This window comes from Condylura cristata, unplaced genomic scaffold, assembly GCF_000260355.1.
Source record: "Condylura cristata isolate star-nosed mole 26May11 unplaced genomic scaffold, ConCri1.0 scaffold00024, whole genome shotgun sequence".
NCBI classification, from domain to species: Eukaryota; Metazoa; Chordata; class Mammalia; order Eulipotyphla; family Talpidae; genus Condylura; species Condylura cristata.
This window is the reverse complement of record NW_004567125.1, coordinates 16,878,252-16,896,726: the sequence shown is the minus strand read 5'-3', so window position 1 is coordinate 16,896,726 and position 18,475 is coordinate 16,878,252. Positions and strand designations below refer to the sequence as shown.

The 18,475-nt window shown below is 44.2% G+C and overlaps 2 protein-coding genes across 4 annotated transcripts in view; one reads left to right on the top strand and one right to left on the bottom strand.

Annotated features, from left to right (window-relative positions):
- METTL13 (methyltransferase like 13) overlaps positions 1-7,076 on the bottom strand; it is a 13,914-nt gene extending 6,838 nt beyond the window's left edge. For both annotated transcript variants that reach the window (XM_004688481.2, XM_012729315.1), the window contains exons 1-4: positions 6,707-7,076; positions 4,678-5,437; positions 3,151-3,350; positions 1,398-1,593 (exon numbers count right to left, since the gene is read on the bottom strand). In XM_004688481.2, coding sequence (XP_004688538.1) covers positions 1,398-1,593; positions 3,151-3,350; positions 4,678-5,437; positions 6,707-6,859 — 1,309 coding nt within the window. In that variant the 5' untranslated portion in view covers positions 6,860-7,076. The remainder of the gene's footprint in view (positions 1-1,397; positions 1,594-3,150; positions 3,351-4,677; positions 5,438-6,706) is intronic.
- A 10,425-nt stretch (positions 7,077-17,501) lies between these two features.
- The window catches only part of VAMP4 (vesicle-associated membrane protein 4), a 26,179-nt gene continuing 25,205 nt past the window's right edge, over positions 17,502-18,475 (top strand). The window contains exon 1 of one of the 2 annotated variants that reach the window (XM_012728850.1): positions 17,502-17,660. The gene's annotated coding sequence lies outside the window, so the exon portion shown is untranslated. Of the gene's footprint in view, positions 17,726-18,475 lie in introns of both variants that reach the window. The other variant, XM_004688480.2, reaches the window with a different exon arrangement.

The window sequence follows — 18,475 nt, the reverse complement described above, 5'->3', positions numbered from 1 at the left end:
GAGATAATAAGTGTTCAAAGAAGAGGAGAAATTCTGTATTTCCCTCTACTCATCCCCTCAGTTGCCTTAGGACATCAGAGTAAATCATGGTTCTGGATATTTCTAGGGAGAAGCTGCATTCCACAGAGGCCTATGACACTGATAGGCAATGTGTGGTAACCGGGAACTTTTTCAGAGATGTTAAACCACTTTTTAAAACATTCTCCTTTCTCACCAATGTTTCATGAGGCAGAATAATTCCAAGAAAAGGCAGGGATACTAGGAAGGCTAGGCTCCTGACAGTGGTAGAGAAAAGCCCTCAAAGCCAACCTGGAGGGCATCATATTCTTATAAGCAATTTTACTGAGCTTTTAGTGAGGCAACACGGAAGCAGCCCACTGACAAAGTGAACAGTCACAGGGCAGAGAGCCAGCACACACGGGTGCCCTTGACCAGGGGAAACGCTAAAGAAAAGATCATTCTGGTAGGAGTAAACAGACAGTACATTCTGGGCAAGTCTATGACCTCCAGCATTGCTGAATCTCTTCTCCCTGCTCTCAGATGGCCTGGCTATCAGGACAGTGCGGTCAAGCAAGAGAAACTGAAATGAAGAATACCAATTTCAGCTTCCATGCCTGAAGCTCTGTTAATTGACTACAACTGAGTATCACTTTTATAATAAAACCATAGACACGCCATGAAAACAGTAGGAGAAACACAACGTCGCTTTCCCACTGGTAGGAGGGAGTGTCTGAGGAGCCCCTGGTAGACCAGTCTTTAAAAGGAATCCTGGAGGACACGGTGCAGCTCTGCATTCTTAACCCTAGAGCCACCAGCCACCTGTGGCCCTTTCAAATGAGTTGATTTGAATTAAGAAAAATTTCAAATTCAGTTATAGCAGCCATTTTCCAAGTACTCAAGAGGTCACATATGGTGAACGGCTCCGTACCAGGCAGATAGTAAACATTTCCCTCATTACAGCAAGCTGACCAGCACAGGGCCAGATGACCTCCAAGCCACTCTACCAACTCTAGAATCTTCTGAAACAAGTGCTATGTTTTCTTTCACTTCACAGAGATCTATCAAATTAACATACATAGAACAATATGGAAAACTCCTGGCTTTTAAAGTGAAACAATAAAATGACAATCACATTTATTTGTTCAACCACATCCTTGTTTATCATTTCAAAGCCAAGCTACATGAAAACAGATTATACACCTCAGCTAACTGCCATTCACAACCTAAGGGCTTAGGTAGTGAGGACAACCCAGAGCCACATGCCTTAAGTCACAGGTACCCCGGCCTAGCTTGTTTCTTTCACCAAGCTCCTAGGTTTTTCAGAGCACCCTAACTTCCATATCTACATGGGTGCCATCACTGTGCCTGTGAGACCTCACCTCTGTGGGACACCTCACCTCTGTGAGACACATCCTTCAGGAGCCTGGCTTCCGACTGCACCACATTCCTGTTACTGAGGAAGATCAGTCGCCGAAAGTAATGCTTGTCATCCCCCTGCACGTCTTCTATGACATAGTCACCACTCATGGGGCTACAGTCTTGGTGCTGGACAGTGCGGACCCCGATGTCCCCACCCACAGAAAGAAAGGGTACCTGGAGGTAAAGCAGAAATATGATCAAAACACCAGTCAATTAAGAAACATACAAGGGGTTCCCTGGTGACCTAGGGTTAAATTTCAGGACTATCACCTCTACAGCCTGAGTTCGATCCCCAGCCAGGGAGCTGACCCACATGGGGTGGCAGACCTCTCCTGGCTCACCTGCTGCTCCCCTCAGCAGCATATTTCAGCAAATCTGACTGTTCTGCTCCCCACTCCATCTCTGGTGAATCCTCTCACCCCCCCATACCTCTGACCTACACCCCAATTCTTCTACACAAAAATAAATTTGAAAAAGAAAAAATAACCCTGCTCCTCTCTGTGTGTATATGAAGAATTCCAATATCAAGGTTCTTGCAGCAGCTACTCTGAAAATACTCAGTTTAGTTCACTTTTCAAAGGCCAAATGAGGGCATAAAAAGATCCCCCAAAGCTTCAGTGTAATGCAGTTGGTCTTCCCCAAGAAAAACATAAATGTTTCTCAACAGTAATCCTTAAGACATTCAACAGTTGAGGGTAACAGAAGCAAGAGGGAATCCTCAGGAAAGAGCAAATTATTGGAGAAGGAAACTGAGCAAGGATAAAGATGGCAAGATCCAGGGGACTGCTCCAAATGTTGAGAAATCTCTCCTTTCCCCTAGTTATTTCTCATCTTATCCCCTGCCCCTATTTTTCTAAACCATTCAAGAAAAATACATTTTCCCCTAGACTTTCCTATTCTCCTTCCCAATCTATTTCTATTTAAAGACCTACAAGAGAATGTAATAACCAGCAAGACCACTGACACAGCAGAGACAAAAGCCGAAGACAAGTCATGAATGAACCTCCCCACAGGCTCTGGGGTCTCTCTGGTCAAGTCCTGTCCCAAATCTGCCAGAACACTCACACCCACATTCATCTGTAAACAAAAGTCATCCCAGTAGGTAAAACCACAGTCTAAGAGCCTGGGTTTTTCCTTCAGACTCATTACTCCCACACCTACCCCAGGCACCTAGACTGTCCTACACATCAAGAAGGATAAGTTCCTTACTATAAAGCCTTAACAATAAAGTCGCCTATCAATTAATCAAGGTAACCAGGATAGCATAAGACAGAATGTATCAAATGGTAATACCATATCAGCATTTTGGCAAAAACCTTCAGTCTCCTTCACAGTTGAACTACAAACCAGCAATGCTAATATCCTGAAATATGCTAAGGTTCTTTCTCATTCTACCCTCACATAACATATCTGAGAAGCAAAATAGTCCAGTCCCATGCAAGTGTGGGCAGCATGAAGCACTGGAGTCTGAGGAATGGTCTTTACACCGCCTCTGTGAAGTCTGAGAGTCCCCCATATACAATGATGCTCCTGTGGGTCTCAACTAGGGCACCTGTTAACTTCTCACTGCCTAAGGCAAGGCAGTATGATTTTGCCAACTTAGCAGCTGGCATGCACCTCCAGGAACAGACTATGCAGGCATCTGGCACCCTCCTTCCGAGGAGCCCTCAGCCTTCCTGGCTGCTAAGAGGACTCTTCCAGAGACCAGGGAAGCTCTGCCAAAGTTGTTACCTGCTGTTGAGTGGGCATCCCGGCAGGGGCCAGTTCCATGACCCTGGTAGACAGCTCGGCCTGGATGCTGTCCATGCTTTCATACCGCTGGCCTCGGTGAAGGGCCACTGTGATCAATCTCCTGAAGCCTGCACTGGCCGCCAGCTGCTTCCGGCCCTCCTCCATGCCAAAGAGCCATTCTGTCTCCCGCCCCTGGGGAACTGGAAAGAGGAAGTTGATGACAACGGGCCTCAGGAAGAATTGGTAAGCCCATAATCAATATGATGACATGACAGAGAGTCAGACCCTGCCCAGGCCCAGCATGCCTTCCAGCTGTGACCCTCTAATGGATATGGATTTGGATTCCCTAGTGCATGCTGCCCAGAGCGAAGCAGCCCAACCAAATCAGTCAAGACCAAGGTTGCCTATGGAAGTATGAGAACAAATGTAAGGAGAGGGAAACATGTGTCTGGTGCAAGAGAAACATGTGTCTGGTGCAAGAAAAACAGCATTTACTAACACTCATTACATGCCAGGTGTAATTCCAAGCAGTTTGCAAAAAGAAAATATTTGAATCTACCCAAAAATCCAACATGCCAGTAGCATTATTATTCCTACTTTATAATGCAGAAATTGAAACAAAAATTTGCCCACGTTTCAGTCAGTAAAGGGGCCCAGCTGGGATGCAACCTAAGCAGTCCAACTTCAGGTTCCATGTTTGTACCCATTACAGTTTGTTCCCACAGGTGGACAGAGAGGACTAGGAAATACTTGGGGTTCAGGCCTTGGGAAATAGCAGCTTGAGCATCTCAACAGCTTACATTTCTCTGGAAGTTTCTATTTTTGAAAGCATTTCTTCATATTCTCTATTTTGATTCTACGATAAATCTGGTTAACACTGATACCTTTTAGCAACAACGCTGATATTTATAAAGCACCAACTGTCAGGTACCTAAGGTTTTTTACGTTTCTCACGACTACACAGGAAAGGAATGATCTTACTTTATAGATGAGGAACTGAAACACAGAAAAAATAACTTGTCCAACACTTTCACCACCAGGAAGTGACTGAGCCTGGGCTGGAACCGGATAGTCTGGCTCCAGAACTCCTATTTTTAGTTACAACTCTGTATAGTCTAAGTTCAACAGAGAAGTGTACATCTCCCAAGTCTCACAGCTACAGGCGAGAGTGGGGACCACTAGAACTCGGGTTGTTTCCATTACAACAAGCACATTGCTACAGAGTAATACATGTCTCTTTAATGTGTGGTTTGCCTATATTTATCTGTATTACTTCTCCATTCTCTCTACTAGCCCATTCTCTCCCATTTCCATCAAGTCTTTGCAAATGGGAGCTAAGAAGGCACAAGCCTCAAGTCTAAGCAGGTAGCTGCAGAGCTCTTACTCCCTCTTTCTCATGCTCTCACCCTCTGGAAATACCACCCCCGAAAGATAAAACCAGCCAAGGCAAACCCATCCGCCAAAACTCCAGCCCCAGCCCGTGTAAGCCAGCCCCTCCAGGAAAGAGAGGGAGCAATCCCTACTCACTGATGAAAATGGCAAAATGACTGTCCCGCGATGGTTTCACAGTGGGGCTGTCCACCACGTGGAGGGTGTAGCGTGGCTCCCCCGTGTCCCCATTGCACAAGTCCAGAGACACATTCCCCAGCCCGGCCTTGTGGTGCAGCTGGCTGCACACCCAGGCATACTGCTGCCGCTCCCGCACTGCCTCAGCCAGCCGCTCGGCACTGTCCAGCCGCATGGGCTTGCCCTGCTCCTGAGCACACAGCTCAAAGATCTGAAGGGCAGAGCCAGGGACTGGCCTGAACTTGGTCATGATGAAGGCAAAGACAGGCAGGGAGAACCGAGGCTCTGCTTCCAACACCTGGTCCCGGCTGTCGGCCACCTGGTGCACCCTCACCATCCACCCCTCCCGAGAGAAGTGACCCACTGCTTTCTTCAGGACGTGAGCCTGAGCCAGGGAGATGCAGAGGTAGCGACCGCCCACCTGCAGGACACGGCCAACCTCAGCCAGCATCCTGTCCACCTGTTGCAGGGTCTTCTCCTCCTCATCTGTCAGGACAGCATCCAGGGTGCCCTTGTCCAGCACCACCTGGAAGGAGGCACTGGGAAACTCCATCTTTGTCATGTCCATCTTCAAGAAACTCATGTGGGGCCGCCGGCTGGCATTGCGTTCCTTCATTTGCTTGATGACCACCTCACTGATGTCGATGTTCACTATATCTTGATAGCCCACATCATACAGCTGCTCACTGAGCTCTGAGTTCCCGCACCCAACCACAAGTACCTGGGGGGGGGGGGAGACAAAAAGATGAGGAATTCAAGGCAAGAGAATGTGTTTCTGAGACCTGGAATTAAGGCACCTTGGCCACTGTATGTTTGCAGAAAGTGGAGAAACTTGTCAGGATAGAGTACCATACAGAGCTGATTCCAGGTTCCATCTTCAAACAACATTGGTTAAAACAGCCACCTGATCAGCCACAACATCACCAATTACATGAGGATGGGCTTGGAAACAAACTAATTGTGGTTATTCTTTTCTCTGAATCAAAGATCTATTATATTAGTTGATATCAAGTCACTGAATCCAAAGACAATTATTACAGTTGAAGTCTTCTCTATTTGTCTCACTCGACAAAGACTCTGGCATAATCCTATTCCAATGATGCCCTGGGCACTACCTCATGATATTCTATTTTCTGATGACAAACTTAAAACCCATGCACTGTCTCCCTGTCTCTGGAGCATCTCCCACTCATGCTATACTGATCTGATAGCACCATCTCTAAAAAACTAAAGATATAATGATATGTGCATATGTGCTAACACTAGGAAGATAGATAAGCTTGCGTTTAAATCCCCTTGTGACCACTTACTAGATGTATAATCTTAGACAAGAAACTGTTATCATCTATAGGATAAATGAAGTACCACTCACCTCAGAGTTAATTATAAGAAGGCAACTATGTAACTATCACATATACACAGCATAAGGCTTGACCGTCTAATGTTCTCCACAAATATTCCACTTTCTATCCTTTCTTTTTCCTGCCTGCAGTACAACCCCACTTGTATAACGTCTCCTTTCGTTGTACTTATCACTTTTCACTTCTGGAATGTGCCCAGGGTTTATATCTTCATCTTCTTGTAGTTACGGGCTGAGCACTATGCCTGAAATTCACTGGACCTTCAACAACTATTTGATAACAGATTCATGTTATCAGTAAAGCCACCTGTGCTGCCTGCCCCACAGGACAGTAACAGAAAGCACACTCGCTTCTCCTGGAGACTCTATCAAGGTCAGGCTACTCAAGATGTCACTTTTCCGGTCCCGATCGGGTTACTAATTTGAGGATGGGCAGGGGACCTACAGGAAGTCTTAACTGAACATCTTCAAAAGAATATTTTAAAACTTTTTTATGAATGATACCTAGAAACCCGAAAAAGTGGGCCTGACTCGGGTCACCATACTTATCATGCCTGCAAAGCTCAGGATTTCTTTTATCAGTCCCCACTTCCCGAGCACACACAAAGGGGCCTGCCAGACCGCGTTTACCTTCTCTCTGGGCTTGATGTATTTATGGAGCACCCCGCACAGTTCCAGGTACGTTCCATACCACTCAAAAGCTTTTTTCCCCCGCTGCTGGAAGAACTTCTCCCAGTAGTCGGCGGAGCCAAACTCCTTGGAGGTTTTGGGTAAGAGATTCATATTCCCACTGGCCGTGATGCTTCTTCAAGATTGTCCTTCCCTCTGAGATACCATCGGAGGGACTTCACACGCTGGTTCCGGGACAATGAGAATTCTTTCCACGGATAAAGAAGCCACACTGATTTGCCCCGTACTCAAAACCCGACGGGAGGGCCCTTGCAGCCCAATCGTGCGTCCACGCCCCCTCCGCGCCCGCAGCCCTGGCCCCACGTGGGGAACCCCTGACTCTTTGGGAGATCGGTTTCCCAGTCGGCAATCACATCCGGGTGCCAGCCTTCGCGATTGGTCGGCCTGCCAGTCCTTCCCAGGATTTTATTGGCCAATGATTTTCCTGGCACCGCCTCCGCGCCGACGCGAAGGACCGCAAGCTGGCTGCAGCTTCGCGGCTCTCCTTACGGGGAGGCTGAGAGGCGGGGAGGAGGGCCCGAGTCCCGGGAGGAAGAGGCCGGGCTAGCTACCCGGGGCTCGAATGTTGGCAGCTACCTCGGGTCTGATTTACCAGCGCCGGCGAGGGGCCAGAGGGCATCCGAGCGCTGAATAGCCGGCTTGGAGCCGGCTTCCTCTCGCGTTCTGACCCTGCCCATTCAAGGGCTGATCGTGCCCATGGGAGGGGGGGGGCGGCGCACACTGAACCTGGGAACCCTCCCGGAGAGAAAAACCTGTAGATTAGAAAGGAGGAAGGGAACGAGCAGTTGTCTGTAACAACACCAATCCACCACCCACCCTAGTCTGCATCTCCCGTTTCAACCCTCTCCCTTAGTTTAATCGTTTTTTTATAATTCAGGTTTATTAGTAGGAAAAGGAACTTGGCTGTGTTTCTGCACCAAAAATATAGAGTGTCACTATTAATGTAGTAAAAGGGAATGTAAGGGGAAAGCAACTCCGTAATCAACTAGAAGTGTCTCCTCTGCTACCGCTCAAAGCTCAACATAGGAAACTGTAGACTTATTTTCATAACTTGCCTCCTTAGGTGGTAATTCTGGTGTCATTTATAAGTAGTTGCTGCTGTTAAAAGTAGTTAATGAAATACTGAACTTTCAGGTGCTCGCACTCATTATTCTAATTCCCTCAGGAAGTTCCTGTGAAGGGCACTGTTTAAAAAATAATTAAAATATGTGCATCATTGGACTTTTCACAGTATCACAAATTGTAGAAGGAACGCAGACCCAGGAGGGCAGGTAGATTTGAAATTGAGCATCTGTAGTCTGTACTATTGCAGACCTCATCGGTATAGGTAAGATGCTAATAGATAAATAGGCTGGGATGAACTTAAACTTTGGTTTAAAAGAGCAGTTCTTAAATTTTCGTATATGTCAAAATCACCTAAAGAACTTATTAAAACTGCTCCAAGTGCCCTGTCCCTGTTGGGAGTGACCAAGTGCAGAGATTTAATGAGGGACTGGATAGGCCAGTAATAAATTAGGCCTTGCATCCAAGGGTTATTAAGGCAGTAATAAACTGGGCTTTGCATCCAATTAACCGGGCCTTGCATCTGGGATGGGACTAGAAGAAGGTGAAAACAAACTGGGCCTTACATCAAGGGACACAGTGTTGAGTCACCGCTTTGGAATCTGAGTTTAGAATCTATATAAGAGACCCTCCCCTCTATAGGGCTGGCAGTAGCTGCGGACCCCACTCTAGGGGCTCCTCCGTCTCAGCTGCTGTCCAGCTGCTCTCCGGGAGCAATCGATTCTGCTTGTTCAGCCTTTCTGCCTCCTGCCTTTCTGTCTTTCGGACAGTCACAGAAGTCCCACCCTGCAGGTTCTGATTCATCAAGTCTATCGTGGACCCAAGAATTTGCAATCCTATCAAGTTTCCAGTGATACCTGTAATGTTGGTCCAAAGTCAAAATGTATATCCACAGTTTAAAAGGGTAAACCCAAAGGTACTCTAGGATAATATATATATATATATATTTTAATTATATTCGTGTACCACTTGCTGAGCTCACATTATAGCTATCCTCACAAGATAAGAACTGGAAGGAGCCTTTCACATGGCTCCAGCTACCACCTCATTCAGCATTCCTGATGGGTGAGATGTTCTTTCAGAAAGCACTTGAGAGCTGAAGGTATTGCTTGAAGTGCTACATAATACAGAAAAAAATAAAAAAGACAGACATAGCCTCTTGAGGGAGTAGAGAACTGGCTAGTTAAGGAGATGGCTGCAAGCTGACTGGCAAGGGCAGGCTGTAAGATAGCAACCTAGATGTGAGTGCTTGAGGGAGCAGAAAACTGACAAGCAGAGGATGCTAGCCACTGAGTTAGTAGGCAGAGGCTGGTAACCACAGGAGTCATATAGAGACACGCAGTAGCTTGTGGTGCCTTCACATTTCTGGGTGGAAAGTGGGCAATAAGGCAAAGGTGGGTAGTAAAAGAGCACCAGAACAAGAAAAGTCCCCATGAGTGATTATAAAAGTAAACCTACCCCCAATAGCAACAGGTTCTTCCCTTGGGACCCCCTCCTGCTGGCAGGAGTCTCTGGCAATAAATCTGAGTTTGTTCATCTTCATTCCATTGTGTCAGTGATTATTCCTTAATTGTTTGAATACAAGAACCCACTAGAGGGTCTTCCCTGGTGGTACAAGGAGTTAAGAAGCAGCACTCTGAAGCTATCTGTAGCCACTGTAGCAGGAGTTCCATCTCCCATCAGAGAGCAGTACCACAACAGACCTCTTGGTCTGCTGGCTGCTCCCCTCAGCAGTGTATTTTAGTAGATCTGCCTGTTTGGTTCCCCACTCTGTCTCTGGTGAATCCACTCACCCCTCCCCACCCCAATGCATCTCTAGCCTATACCCCAGCTCTTTTATGCATAAATAAATAAATCTTAAAAAAAAAAAGAACCCACCCACCCAATAGGCAATACTCTGCCTTCTCCTCCCAAAAATTTATTCAACAGACATTTAAATTGCCTGATGTGAGGCAATGTCACTGTTGTAATAGCTATAGATGCTATGATAAGCAAGGCAATCACATGGGAGACCCACATCAATAATGTTCTTCCAAAGATGTTCAGGTCCTGAACCCTAGTACTTGTGAAAATATTAGTTATATAGCAAAAGAGGAATTACAGTTGCTTGCTAACCAGCTCCTGTCAAAATACAGAGAGTAGCTTCTCCAGCAGGGTGCAATGGAATTGCAGGAGTCTTTAAAACTGAAAGAGAAGCAGAAGGGGAAGAACCACAGAGGAGGTAGTCTGAGAAGAACTAGTTCAGGGCTGCTAGATTTGAATAGAGTCATGAGTCAAAGGGAGTGGCTGGCCCATGGATGCTAGAAAAGTCAAGGAAATGAAATCTCTAGAACCTCCAAACAGAACATAGCTCTGTTGACACTGATTTTATTCAGGTGAGTGAGACTCTGTCAGGCTTCTGATCTCTAAAACTGTAACATTATGTGTATTGCTGAAGTTCTGAGTTTTTGTTAACTTGCTATGGTGGCAGCAGCAAACAAACTAAGAAAGCTTTAGATTCACAAAAGAGGGAGGTTGACTCAAAAGGCTCCAATAGGAGGAAAGGGGCAGAAGATAAAACTAGAAACTAAGGTGAAGATCAAAAATTCAAACAACTCAGTGCAATCTAGCTACTAAATTGCACAGGAGAGGGCAATCAGTTCTTGGTTTCTCTACTTGTATCTCTTTACTGTTCCCTCAGGATACTTCTTGCTGATCATTCTGTCCTATAAATGGGCAGGAGTTATCTCTGCCATTCCAGTTGGGTGCCCTACAATGTAACTCAAATCTGACACAATCTACCTGGAAACAGTGTCAGATCCACAGTTACAGTTCAGTCCCACAAGACTGCTCCCACCCAGTTCACATGCTCATAGTAAGCAGGGTAGCAGAAATTTCCAAATTGGTTACAAATCAGAGGTTCCTATAATCCTCTCCTTGGATTTGATTAATTAGCTAGTTAGGTAGAGCAGTACACAGAACTCAGGAAACATTTACTTATGTTTACCAGTTTATTAAAAAGCATTCTAAAGATAGGAGATGAACAAGCCTGATGAGGCCTGGAATAGTCCCTAATTCAAACTTTCTGTCTTTTGGGGTAGGGCACATCTTTCTGGTAGGGCACATCATCTTACAGATGTGTTCAATACATTAGAAATGTTCTGAACACCAGTACTATTGGGATTTTTATGAAGGCTTCATTATGTAGGCATGATTGAGCATTGACTTCATTTCCAGTTTTCCCTTCTCAAGAGGATGGGTGGAGCTGAAAATTCCAACCTTCAAATCATGACTTGGTCCTGAGCAAGGACCAAGAGTACACCCTTCATCCAAGAGCACACCCTTTGGAACAAAAGACTATCCTATAACCCAAGAAATTACACGGATTTCAGGTGTCCTATGTCAGGAACTAATATCAAAGACCTATATATTTTTCTTTTTCTTTAAAGATTTATTTATGTATGCGTACAAGACCTAGGATATAGGCCAGAGATGTGGGGGTGGGGGAGGGGTTGGGGAGAGGGGATGAGAACATTCACCAGAGACAGAGTGGGGAGCATAACAAGCAGATCTACTGAAATATGCCACTGAGGGGAGCAGCAGGGGAGGCGGGATGGGGGTTGGGGATGGGGGTCTGCTGTGCCATGTGCGTCACCTCCCTGGCTGGGGATCGAACTCATGCCACAGTGGCTGGCATTAGCTTGATAACACTGAGACATTAACCCCTGTACCACCAATGAGGCCCTGACCATTTTTCTTTCTATTATTTCACAGTCAGATTTTAAGAGGTCTTCTACTTCAATTATTTAGATTAAACCTTTCTGACAACTAGAAATCAATGGATAATTATTGGAAAGAACTGACATATAACATGATATCTTGGGAAGACATATCTGTAAATAGGAAGAAAAGACTAAGAGTACAAAATGGCTTCCACATTGTCCTTTGGATGACAGAGAAGTGGCTCATTTTTTAAAAAATCCAGGAGCAGCAAGGGCATCATTGTAAAACTGTTGTTTGAGAGGAATTTAGAGGTCACCACACTAGTAAAACCCAGAGCCAGAGTCAAATACCAGTCTCCCTACCCTGCATGCCTATCCCAGGGCTCATGTCCTTCTCAAATTCTGTCAGTGGTATCCAATTGGAGTTAGAGATCCAAGACATAAAAATGCTTCGAGTGGGATATAAAACTGTTTAGACAGAATCTCTCCTTGGTGTAAAGGGAGTGGCTCTTATAATGCAGGAAACCGTTCACACTGGAAGTCTTCTTGCAAAAGGGTTTGATTTCCGCATTTGAAAAATTAAGAGCTAAATGGCCTCTTAAGTCTTGAATTAATGGAAGTTTGGCATGACACCCTAGGACAGTACCCTGCCATCTTATGAACTGAGCATCAGCACTTTCTTGATAGTATTGTTGACATGAAGAATAATTCTCAAGCTGACTTTGGATTCCTAAGCTTGGGATAATCACAGTAGTATTTAGTTCATATAACACATGTGATTTGCCTCTCACATTTGCCTCTTTTTAATTGAAATAACACTGCATTATAGCATTATATGTTTCAGGTGTGCATTATTTAAAAATGTGTGTGTATGTAGTATGTTATATGAAGTAGGTTACTAAAAGTCCAATTTTGTATATTGCCTCTTATCTAAGTAGCCACCCAACCTATTCCCTTCTGGTAACCAGTAAAATGGTTTTATAATAATTTGTTTTTGTTTTGTTTCATTCATCTGGATTTTCTATATACCACATATGAGTGAAATCATAACAATGTTTTATCTTTTTTCCATCTAACTTACTTCATGAAACACAAGTCTCTAGACCCATCCACATTATTGCCAATGATGGTATTTCATTCTTTATGTTGCTGTTTTTTTTCCCTTTTTGGTTAACAGTTGAATAATAATCATGTTATGTGTAATATATGTGCCATGTCTTCTTTATATCATCACCTGTCATTGGGTACTACTTAAGTTACTTCCAATTTTTGGCTGTTGTAAATACTGCAGTAAACATGGGGGTACAAATATTTCTTCAAATGAGGCTTTCTGCATTTTTTGGGGTAAATACCCAGAGGTCGGATAACTGGATCATTTAGATTGCTATTTTTAATCTTTTGAGGAAACTCCATACTGCTTCCTAAAATGGTTGTACCAATTTACTTTTCCACCAACAATGTACAAGGGTTTCCTTTTCTCCAAATCCTTTCTAACACTCAGTTCCTGTCTGTTGGATAATAGCCATTCTCTCATATGAAAGGCGATATGACCTTTTTTTCTGCTTATCTCTAATAAAAAAAGATCTCATACATTATTTTGAATAAGCAAGATGCACACATAATTAAGGCAAAGGTCTCATTAGTTGAAAAAAATAAAGAGGCTATTTATTTACAAATCCAGCCATTCCTACCTCTGGATATTTTTTTTAAGATTTATTTATTTATGCATACAAGAACTGGGGTATAGACCAGAGGTTGGGGAGGGGGGAGTTGAGAGGATGCACCAGAGACAGAGTGGGGAGCAGAACAAGCAGATGTACTGAAATACACTTTTGAAAGGAGAGGCAGGTGAGTCAGGAGAGTTCTGCTACAGCATGTGGGTCACCCCCTTGGCCAGGGATGGTACTCATGCTGTGATAGCCTCATAGTGCTGTGCTTTAACCCATTATGCCACCATGGAGTGTCCACCTCTGGATATTTATAATTCCCAGGGTTTTCTTTGTGCCATAGTTTGTACTTTCACTGCAGACACCTGAAAGCACACTGGTTTTCTGATGCACATGAACCACAAGATTTTTATTTGTATTCATCTTTATGGGAAGAAAAAAATGAGCATAACAAACATAGGAAGTTTTTGTCTCTGGTGCCAGTGGGCAATAGCATTTTGAATACTAAAATTCAGAAGCAATGAGCGAATTGTGCCAAGGACAGTGGGCTGTGCCTGGTGCCTGGGACCCCACAGAGGAGGCTCACAAAAAAGCAAATTTTTGGACCCTTTCTTTTTTTTTTTTTTTTTTTTTTCAGCCTAGACCCTGATTACATGGCTAAACTATGACAATGTTTTCTCCATGACTTATTATAAGCTTCAGTTCCTTTGCAGGGAAAGAAAAAACTGGAAAACAAGTTGTTTTTCTCCTAAAGTCTCACAGTCAGCATCTCTCTCATGGATCACATTTTCTGGATGCTCTCTGTCCTCAGCTCATAACAAAAAATGTTTCCATCACCAAAGAAAAGGCTGTTTTCCATCACCAAAGAAAAATCTCTAAAAACATTATTTAACAAATAAAATCCACTAAAGTGCTCCACCCAAGGTATTTAAAAAAAAAAAACCCACTTAGATCCAGACCTTCAAAAAAACCAGAACAAAATTCCCATCAGTCCAACAAAAAGTTACATGTGATCTTCTAAAATTAAAACACTTTGTTATGACAATGCAAGAAAGCTCTTTTCCTTAGAAAAAAATCTCAAGGACCTCGCTAGTGTCCTAAAGGTAAAGTGTCAGGGTTATCTCTGCTAAGGCCTGAGTTCCATCCCCCGCCAGGGAGCTCACACACAGGAGGCAGCAGACCTCCTGGCTTTCCTGCTGCTGCCTTCAACAGTCTATTTTAGTAGATCCCCCTGCCTCTGGTGAATCCTCTCACTTCCCCAACCTGACCTCTAGTCTATATCCCAGGTCTTTTACTAAATAAACATTAAAAACAGAAAAATCTAAAAATATGGTGATAACACATTTTAACATTTCTTTACCTATCTTATCTTTGAACAGTGTATCTTTTTGGTCATTGCTGAGATACAAAATAAAAATGGTCCAGTATGTGGAAATTTCATTCAAGCAGCAGAGAATTCAACAGAGTAATTAATGTCAGTATTTCTGGAGATCGATGGCAAGAAAGTAAATGTTTGGCTAAAATTAAACCCTGTTTTTTAATAGGAAATGATATAGCACAGAAGTTAAGAACATGGATTTAGAATCAGAAAGATTTATCCATTTTTCAAGGTATAAATTTGGTCAGACATTTTGCTTTGGGGAAGATGTGGTTAATATACACAGTGGAATACAGCTCAGTGATCAAAAAAAAAAATGCCATTTGCAGCAACATGGATGGAGTTGAAAGGGATTATACTAAGCAAAATAAGTAAAAAAGATAAGGAAAATACTGGATGGTCTCATTTACAGGAGGAATATAGGAAAACTGAACAAAGTATTGTACAAAATTGAACAATGATGTAAGAAAATAAATTTTAAAATAAACCAGAGACATTTTACTTTGGTATCTTTTAGGTCTCTTGTCCACCATTCGATATGTACCACATAGACACATGATCTTTTAAAAAATACATAATAGCAGATTTTCCCATTGAAATAGTCCTTACGTAATAAAAGAGGTGGTGCAACCCCAATGTTCATTAATTGATGTATGGGTAAAGAAAAATATGATATACACATTTGCTGGAATATTCTTTACCTTTAAAGAAGGAAATCCTGTTACTTGCTACAACATGGATGAACCTTGAGGATATCATGTTAAGTGAAACAAACCAGTCACAATAAGGGCGTGTATGATTCCATTTGTAGGAATTATCTGAAATAGTCAAATTCGTGGAAACAGAGTTGTTTCAAGGGGTTGGGAAAAGAAGGAAATGAGGACTTCATGTTCAAGGTACAGTGCTTCAGTAAAAATCCTAGAGGCCAATTGTATAACAATGTAAGTATTGTAATGCTACTCATTTTTATACTTAAGGAATGCCTAATATGGCAAATGTTGGTTTTTACCACAATTTAAAAAACTTTTTTAATGCCAAACTTTCCTATCTAGAGCCTTTACTGTTCTGTTTAGAGAACTCTTTTCTGTAGTGCTGGCCTATCCCCAGCTCTTTCTGAGAACCCTATATTGTAAAACAGCGCCCTCTTGAATCTCAGCCACATCACTTGTTTGTTCTTTGCAAATCACATCACAATTTGTAATTTGATTATTTTTGTTTCTCTTTCCTGCACAACTATAAAATATAAAGTCAACGACTGTGTCTATATTTTAGCTACACAACTTCGTAACAGATATACAATAGATGTCCAAGGTTTTAAAAAAATTTTTTTATATGAACAAGCAAATCTAAACTGTTCATTGAGAACAACTGCAATGAGAATCGGGTGTTGTGATGTGTTGATGACACAGGGCCTGATAAAAAGTAAAACCCTGACCTTTATCTTTAGGGCAGAACACGTTGTTTGCAGCACATGACCTTTAAACTTCAATCCAACGCTGAGATTCTTAGGAATAGTGCAAGGGCTCTGAGCAAAGTAGAAGTATTCACGCACTAGTAAGCAAAACACCTGACTTGTCAGGAAGACGATCTTGCTTACAATAGGAGCTTTCATGTCTGAATATACATATACATACATGCATACATATATGTGTGTATATATGCAGAAGTAGTTGTCTGTTCTGTTCTTTGCTTAGAATTTACCAATACTCTCAGAATCATTTCACAACCTGTAGGACAAGATGAAATACAGTTAATCTTTGAACAACGTGGGGTCTCAGTAAAACAACTCAGTATGTGTGGGAGACAAGTAGGTAAGCAAATAAAAGAGGAAAGCAAAAGCCAAACTGGAATTATTTTGGGTAAGTATGCCCAGTTCCTGAAGTCCTGGAGGTTTAAATATGCCGCTAATTAATAAGGTAGAAGTATTCGCGACACCAGTGCTGGGGGTCCTGCAAATGTGATTTACCTCAGATGAAACCTGAAGGTGCCGATATCTGAACCCCGCTGTTTCATGTTAGAAGATAGGGGGAGGAGTAGAAGGGGGAACAGGTAAGATGAGTGAATCCTTGTCCCCAAATCTGTCCAGGCTGTGCAACCTCAAACAAACTGTTTGGATAGAAGATTCCTATAGTCCAAATTGAGGAAACTAGATTAGTGTTGAGTGTGACCAGATAGGCAATACCGGAACCCGGCCTTGTATTCAGGTGTAAAGCACCACCATCAATACAACAATAACCAGAACCGGTCCTTGCATTCAGGTGTAAAGCGCCATTAAATAAAAAAGGAACCAAAAGCCTGTAGGAGAGACCATTCCCCCTACAACACTTGCAGTAGCTGCGGACCCACCCTAGCCGCCTCAGCTGCTGCCGGAGAGCTATAAACAACACTTGTTCAGCCTTTCTGCCTCCCGTCTTTTTTCCTTATGGCCGGTCACAGAAATCGGGACAAAACAATTAGTAGTCCCCAGTATTTCCCTCTAAATCTAACTCAGATTGTATAAACGAAGTGTCACACATATCTCTTTCTTCCAAAAGACCCGGACGACCCGAAGTCGGTCCTAGGATTTCGAGACATCCTCCTGAATCTATTTGGCTACTAGCCTGGGAGATGCACCGAGTAGAAAGCACCAACTTCCTAACGCCTCCTGAGCCCTAACCACCCAGCAGGCTTTTCAATGCTTCCTCCCCCTCCTCCTCCCCCTCCTCTAGTGTACTGTTCTCTACGCACGCCCGGTGGCAGCCGGGACCTCGAGAACCAGAAGAGGTTTTCTCCCTCAAAGTCCAATTGGATCCTGGGGATCCAGTCCCAAACTCCGCCTCCGCCAGAGGGACCTCTAGGAGGAGAGCTGAGGACGAAATCGACTCTCTCGACGATCTGCAGCTTGGACCCGCCCCCTCCGCCTGCTTTCAGGCCGTGGAGTGCCGATCGACTGGATGAGCGGGGGCGCTGCAGCGGCGGAGCGGCTGACGCCGAGTCCGCGCCCACTGGCTCCCCTCCCCGCCTTCTTCCGCGGCTGCTGGCTCCTTCCCCCGCCCGCCCAGCGCCGCCACCCCGGAGCGCTGCCGGGAACTCCCCGGGAGTCTCAGGTACTGGCGCCGGCCTGGTTCCTGAGAGAGTGGCTGGCATTGGGAATCCTAGAAAGGAAACGGAGGTGACGCCCCCGCTTCGCCTCCCCTAACGTCCGCGTCCGGCTGGGGCATTGGTGGAGGGGGTGGCTGTAAGTGGCCCCCGAGTGGGAGAAGCTTGAGGGTCTGATTGGGGTATGTAGAGGAAGAACGACCTAGGGGACGACCTGTAGGGGCGTTTGGGGGTGATGGGAGGAGAAAGGGATTGAAAGGGGGCTCTGGGCGCGGGGGAAGATTTAAGAAGAGTGGGAGGCAGTCCGGAATCTGAGTGTATTATTGGGCAGAAAAGGCCAGATTTAGGAGCATATGCCGGGGGACGTGGCCTGGTGCGACAGTTGGGGTGCGGGCGGGGGTGAACCAGGCTACTTGCGGAAAGAGGTGGGTTTGTTTTCATTGAAAGGCGTGGAGAAAGAGCGCCAAGCCTGCTGCTTTCGTAGTGACAGGCAGGTGAGGGGAATCATTACACTTTCACAGGTTTTGTGAATAACACCTCCAGGCTGTGTCCATCCAAGTCACTTTATTACCATGAAACCGCACGGAACGCAACTGCTGCTGAGAGAGGAGCAAGAGGACTGAGAAAGGGAATGGAGGCTGGGAAAAGGGAAGCCTCTGCCCAGATTCAAGCTTCTTGTGAAATGAAATAGTTTTGTTGTTGTTTTGCTTTGTTTTGGGATTAAGGGTTGCAAAAAAAAAAAAAAAAAAAAAAGCTCGGATTGAGCAGGTTACTAAATTTACTATGTATGGTTATTAAGTAGAGAATACACCTTTTTTTTTTT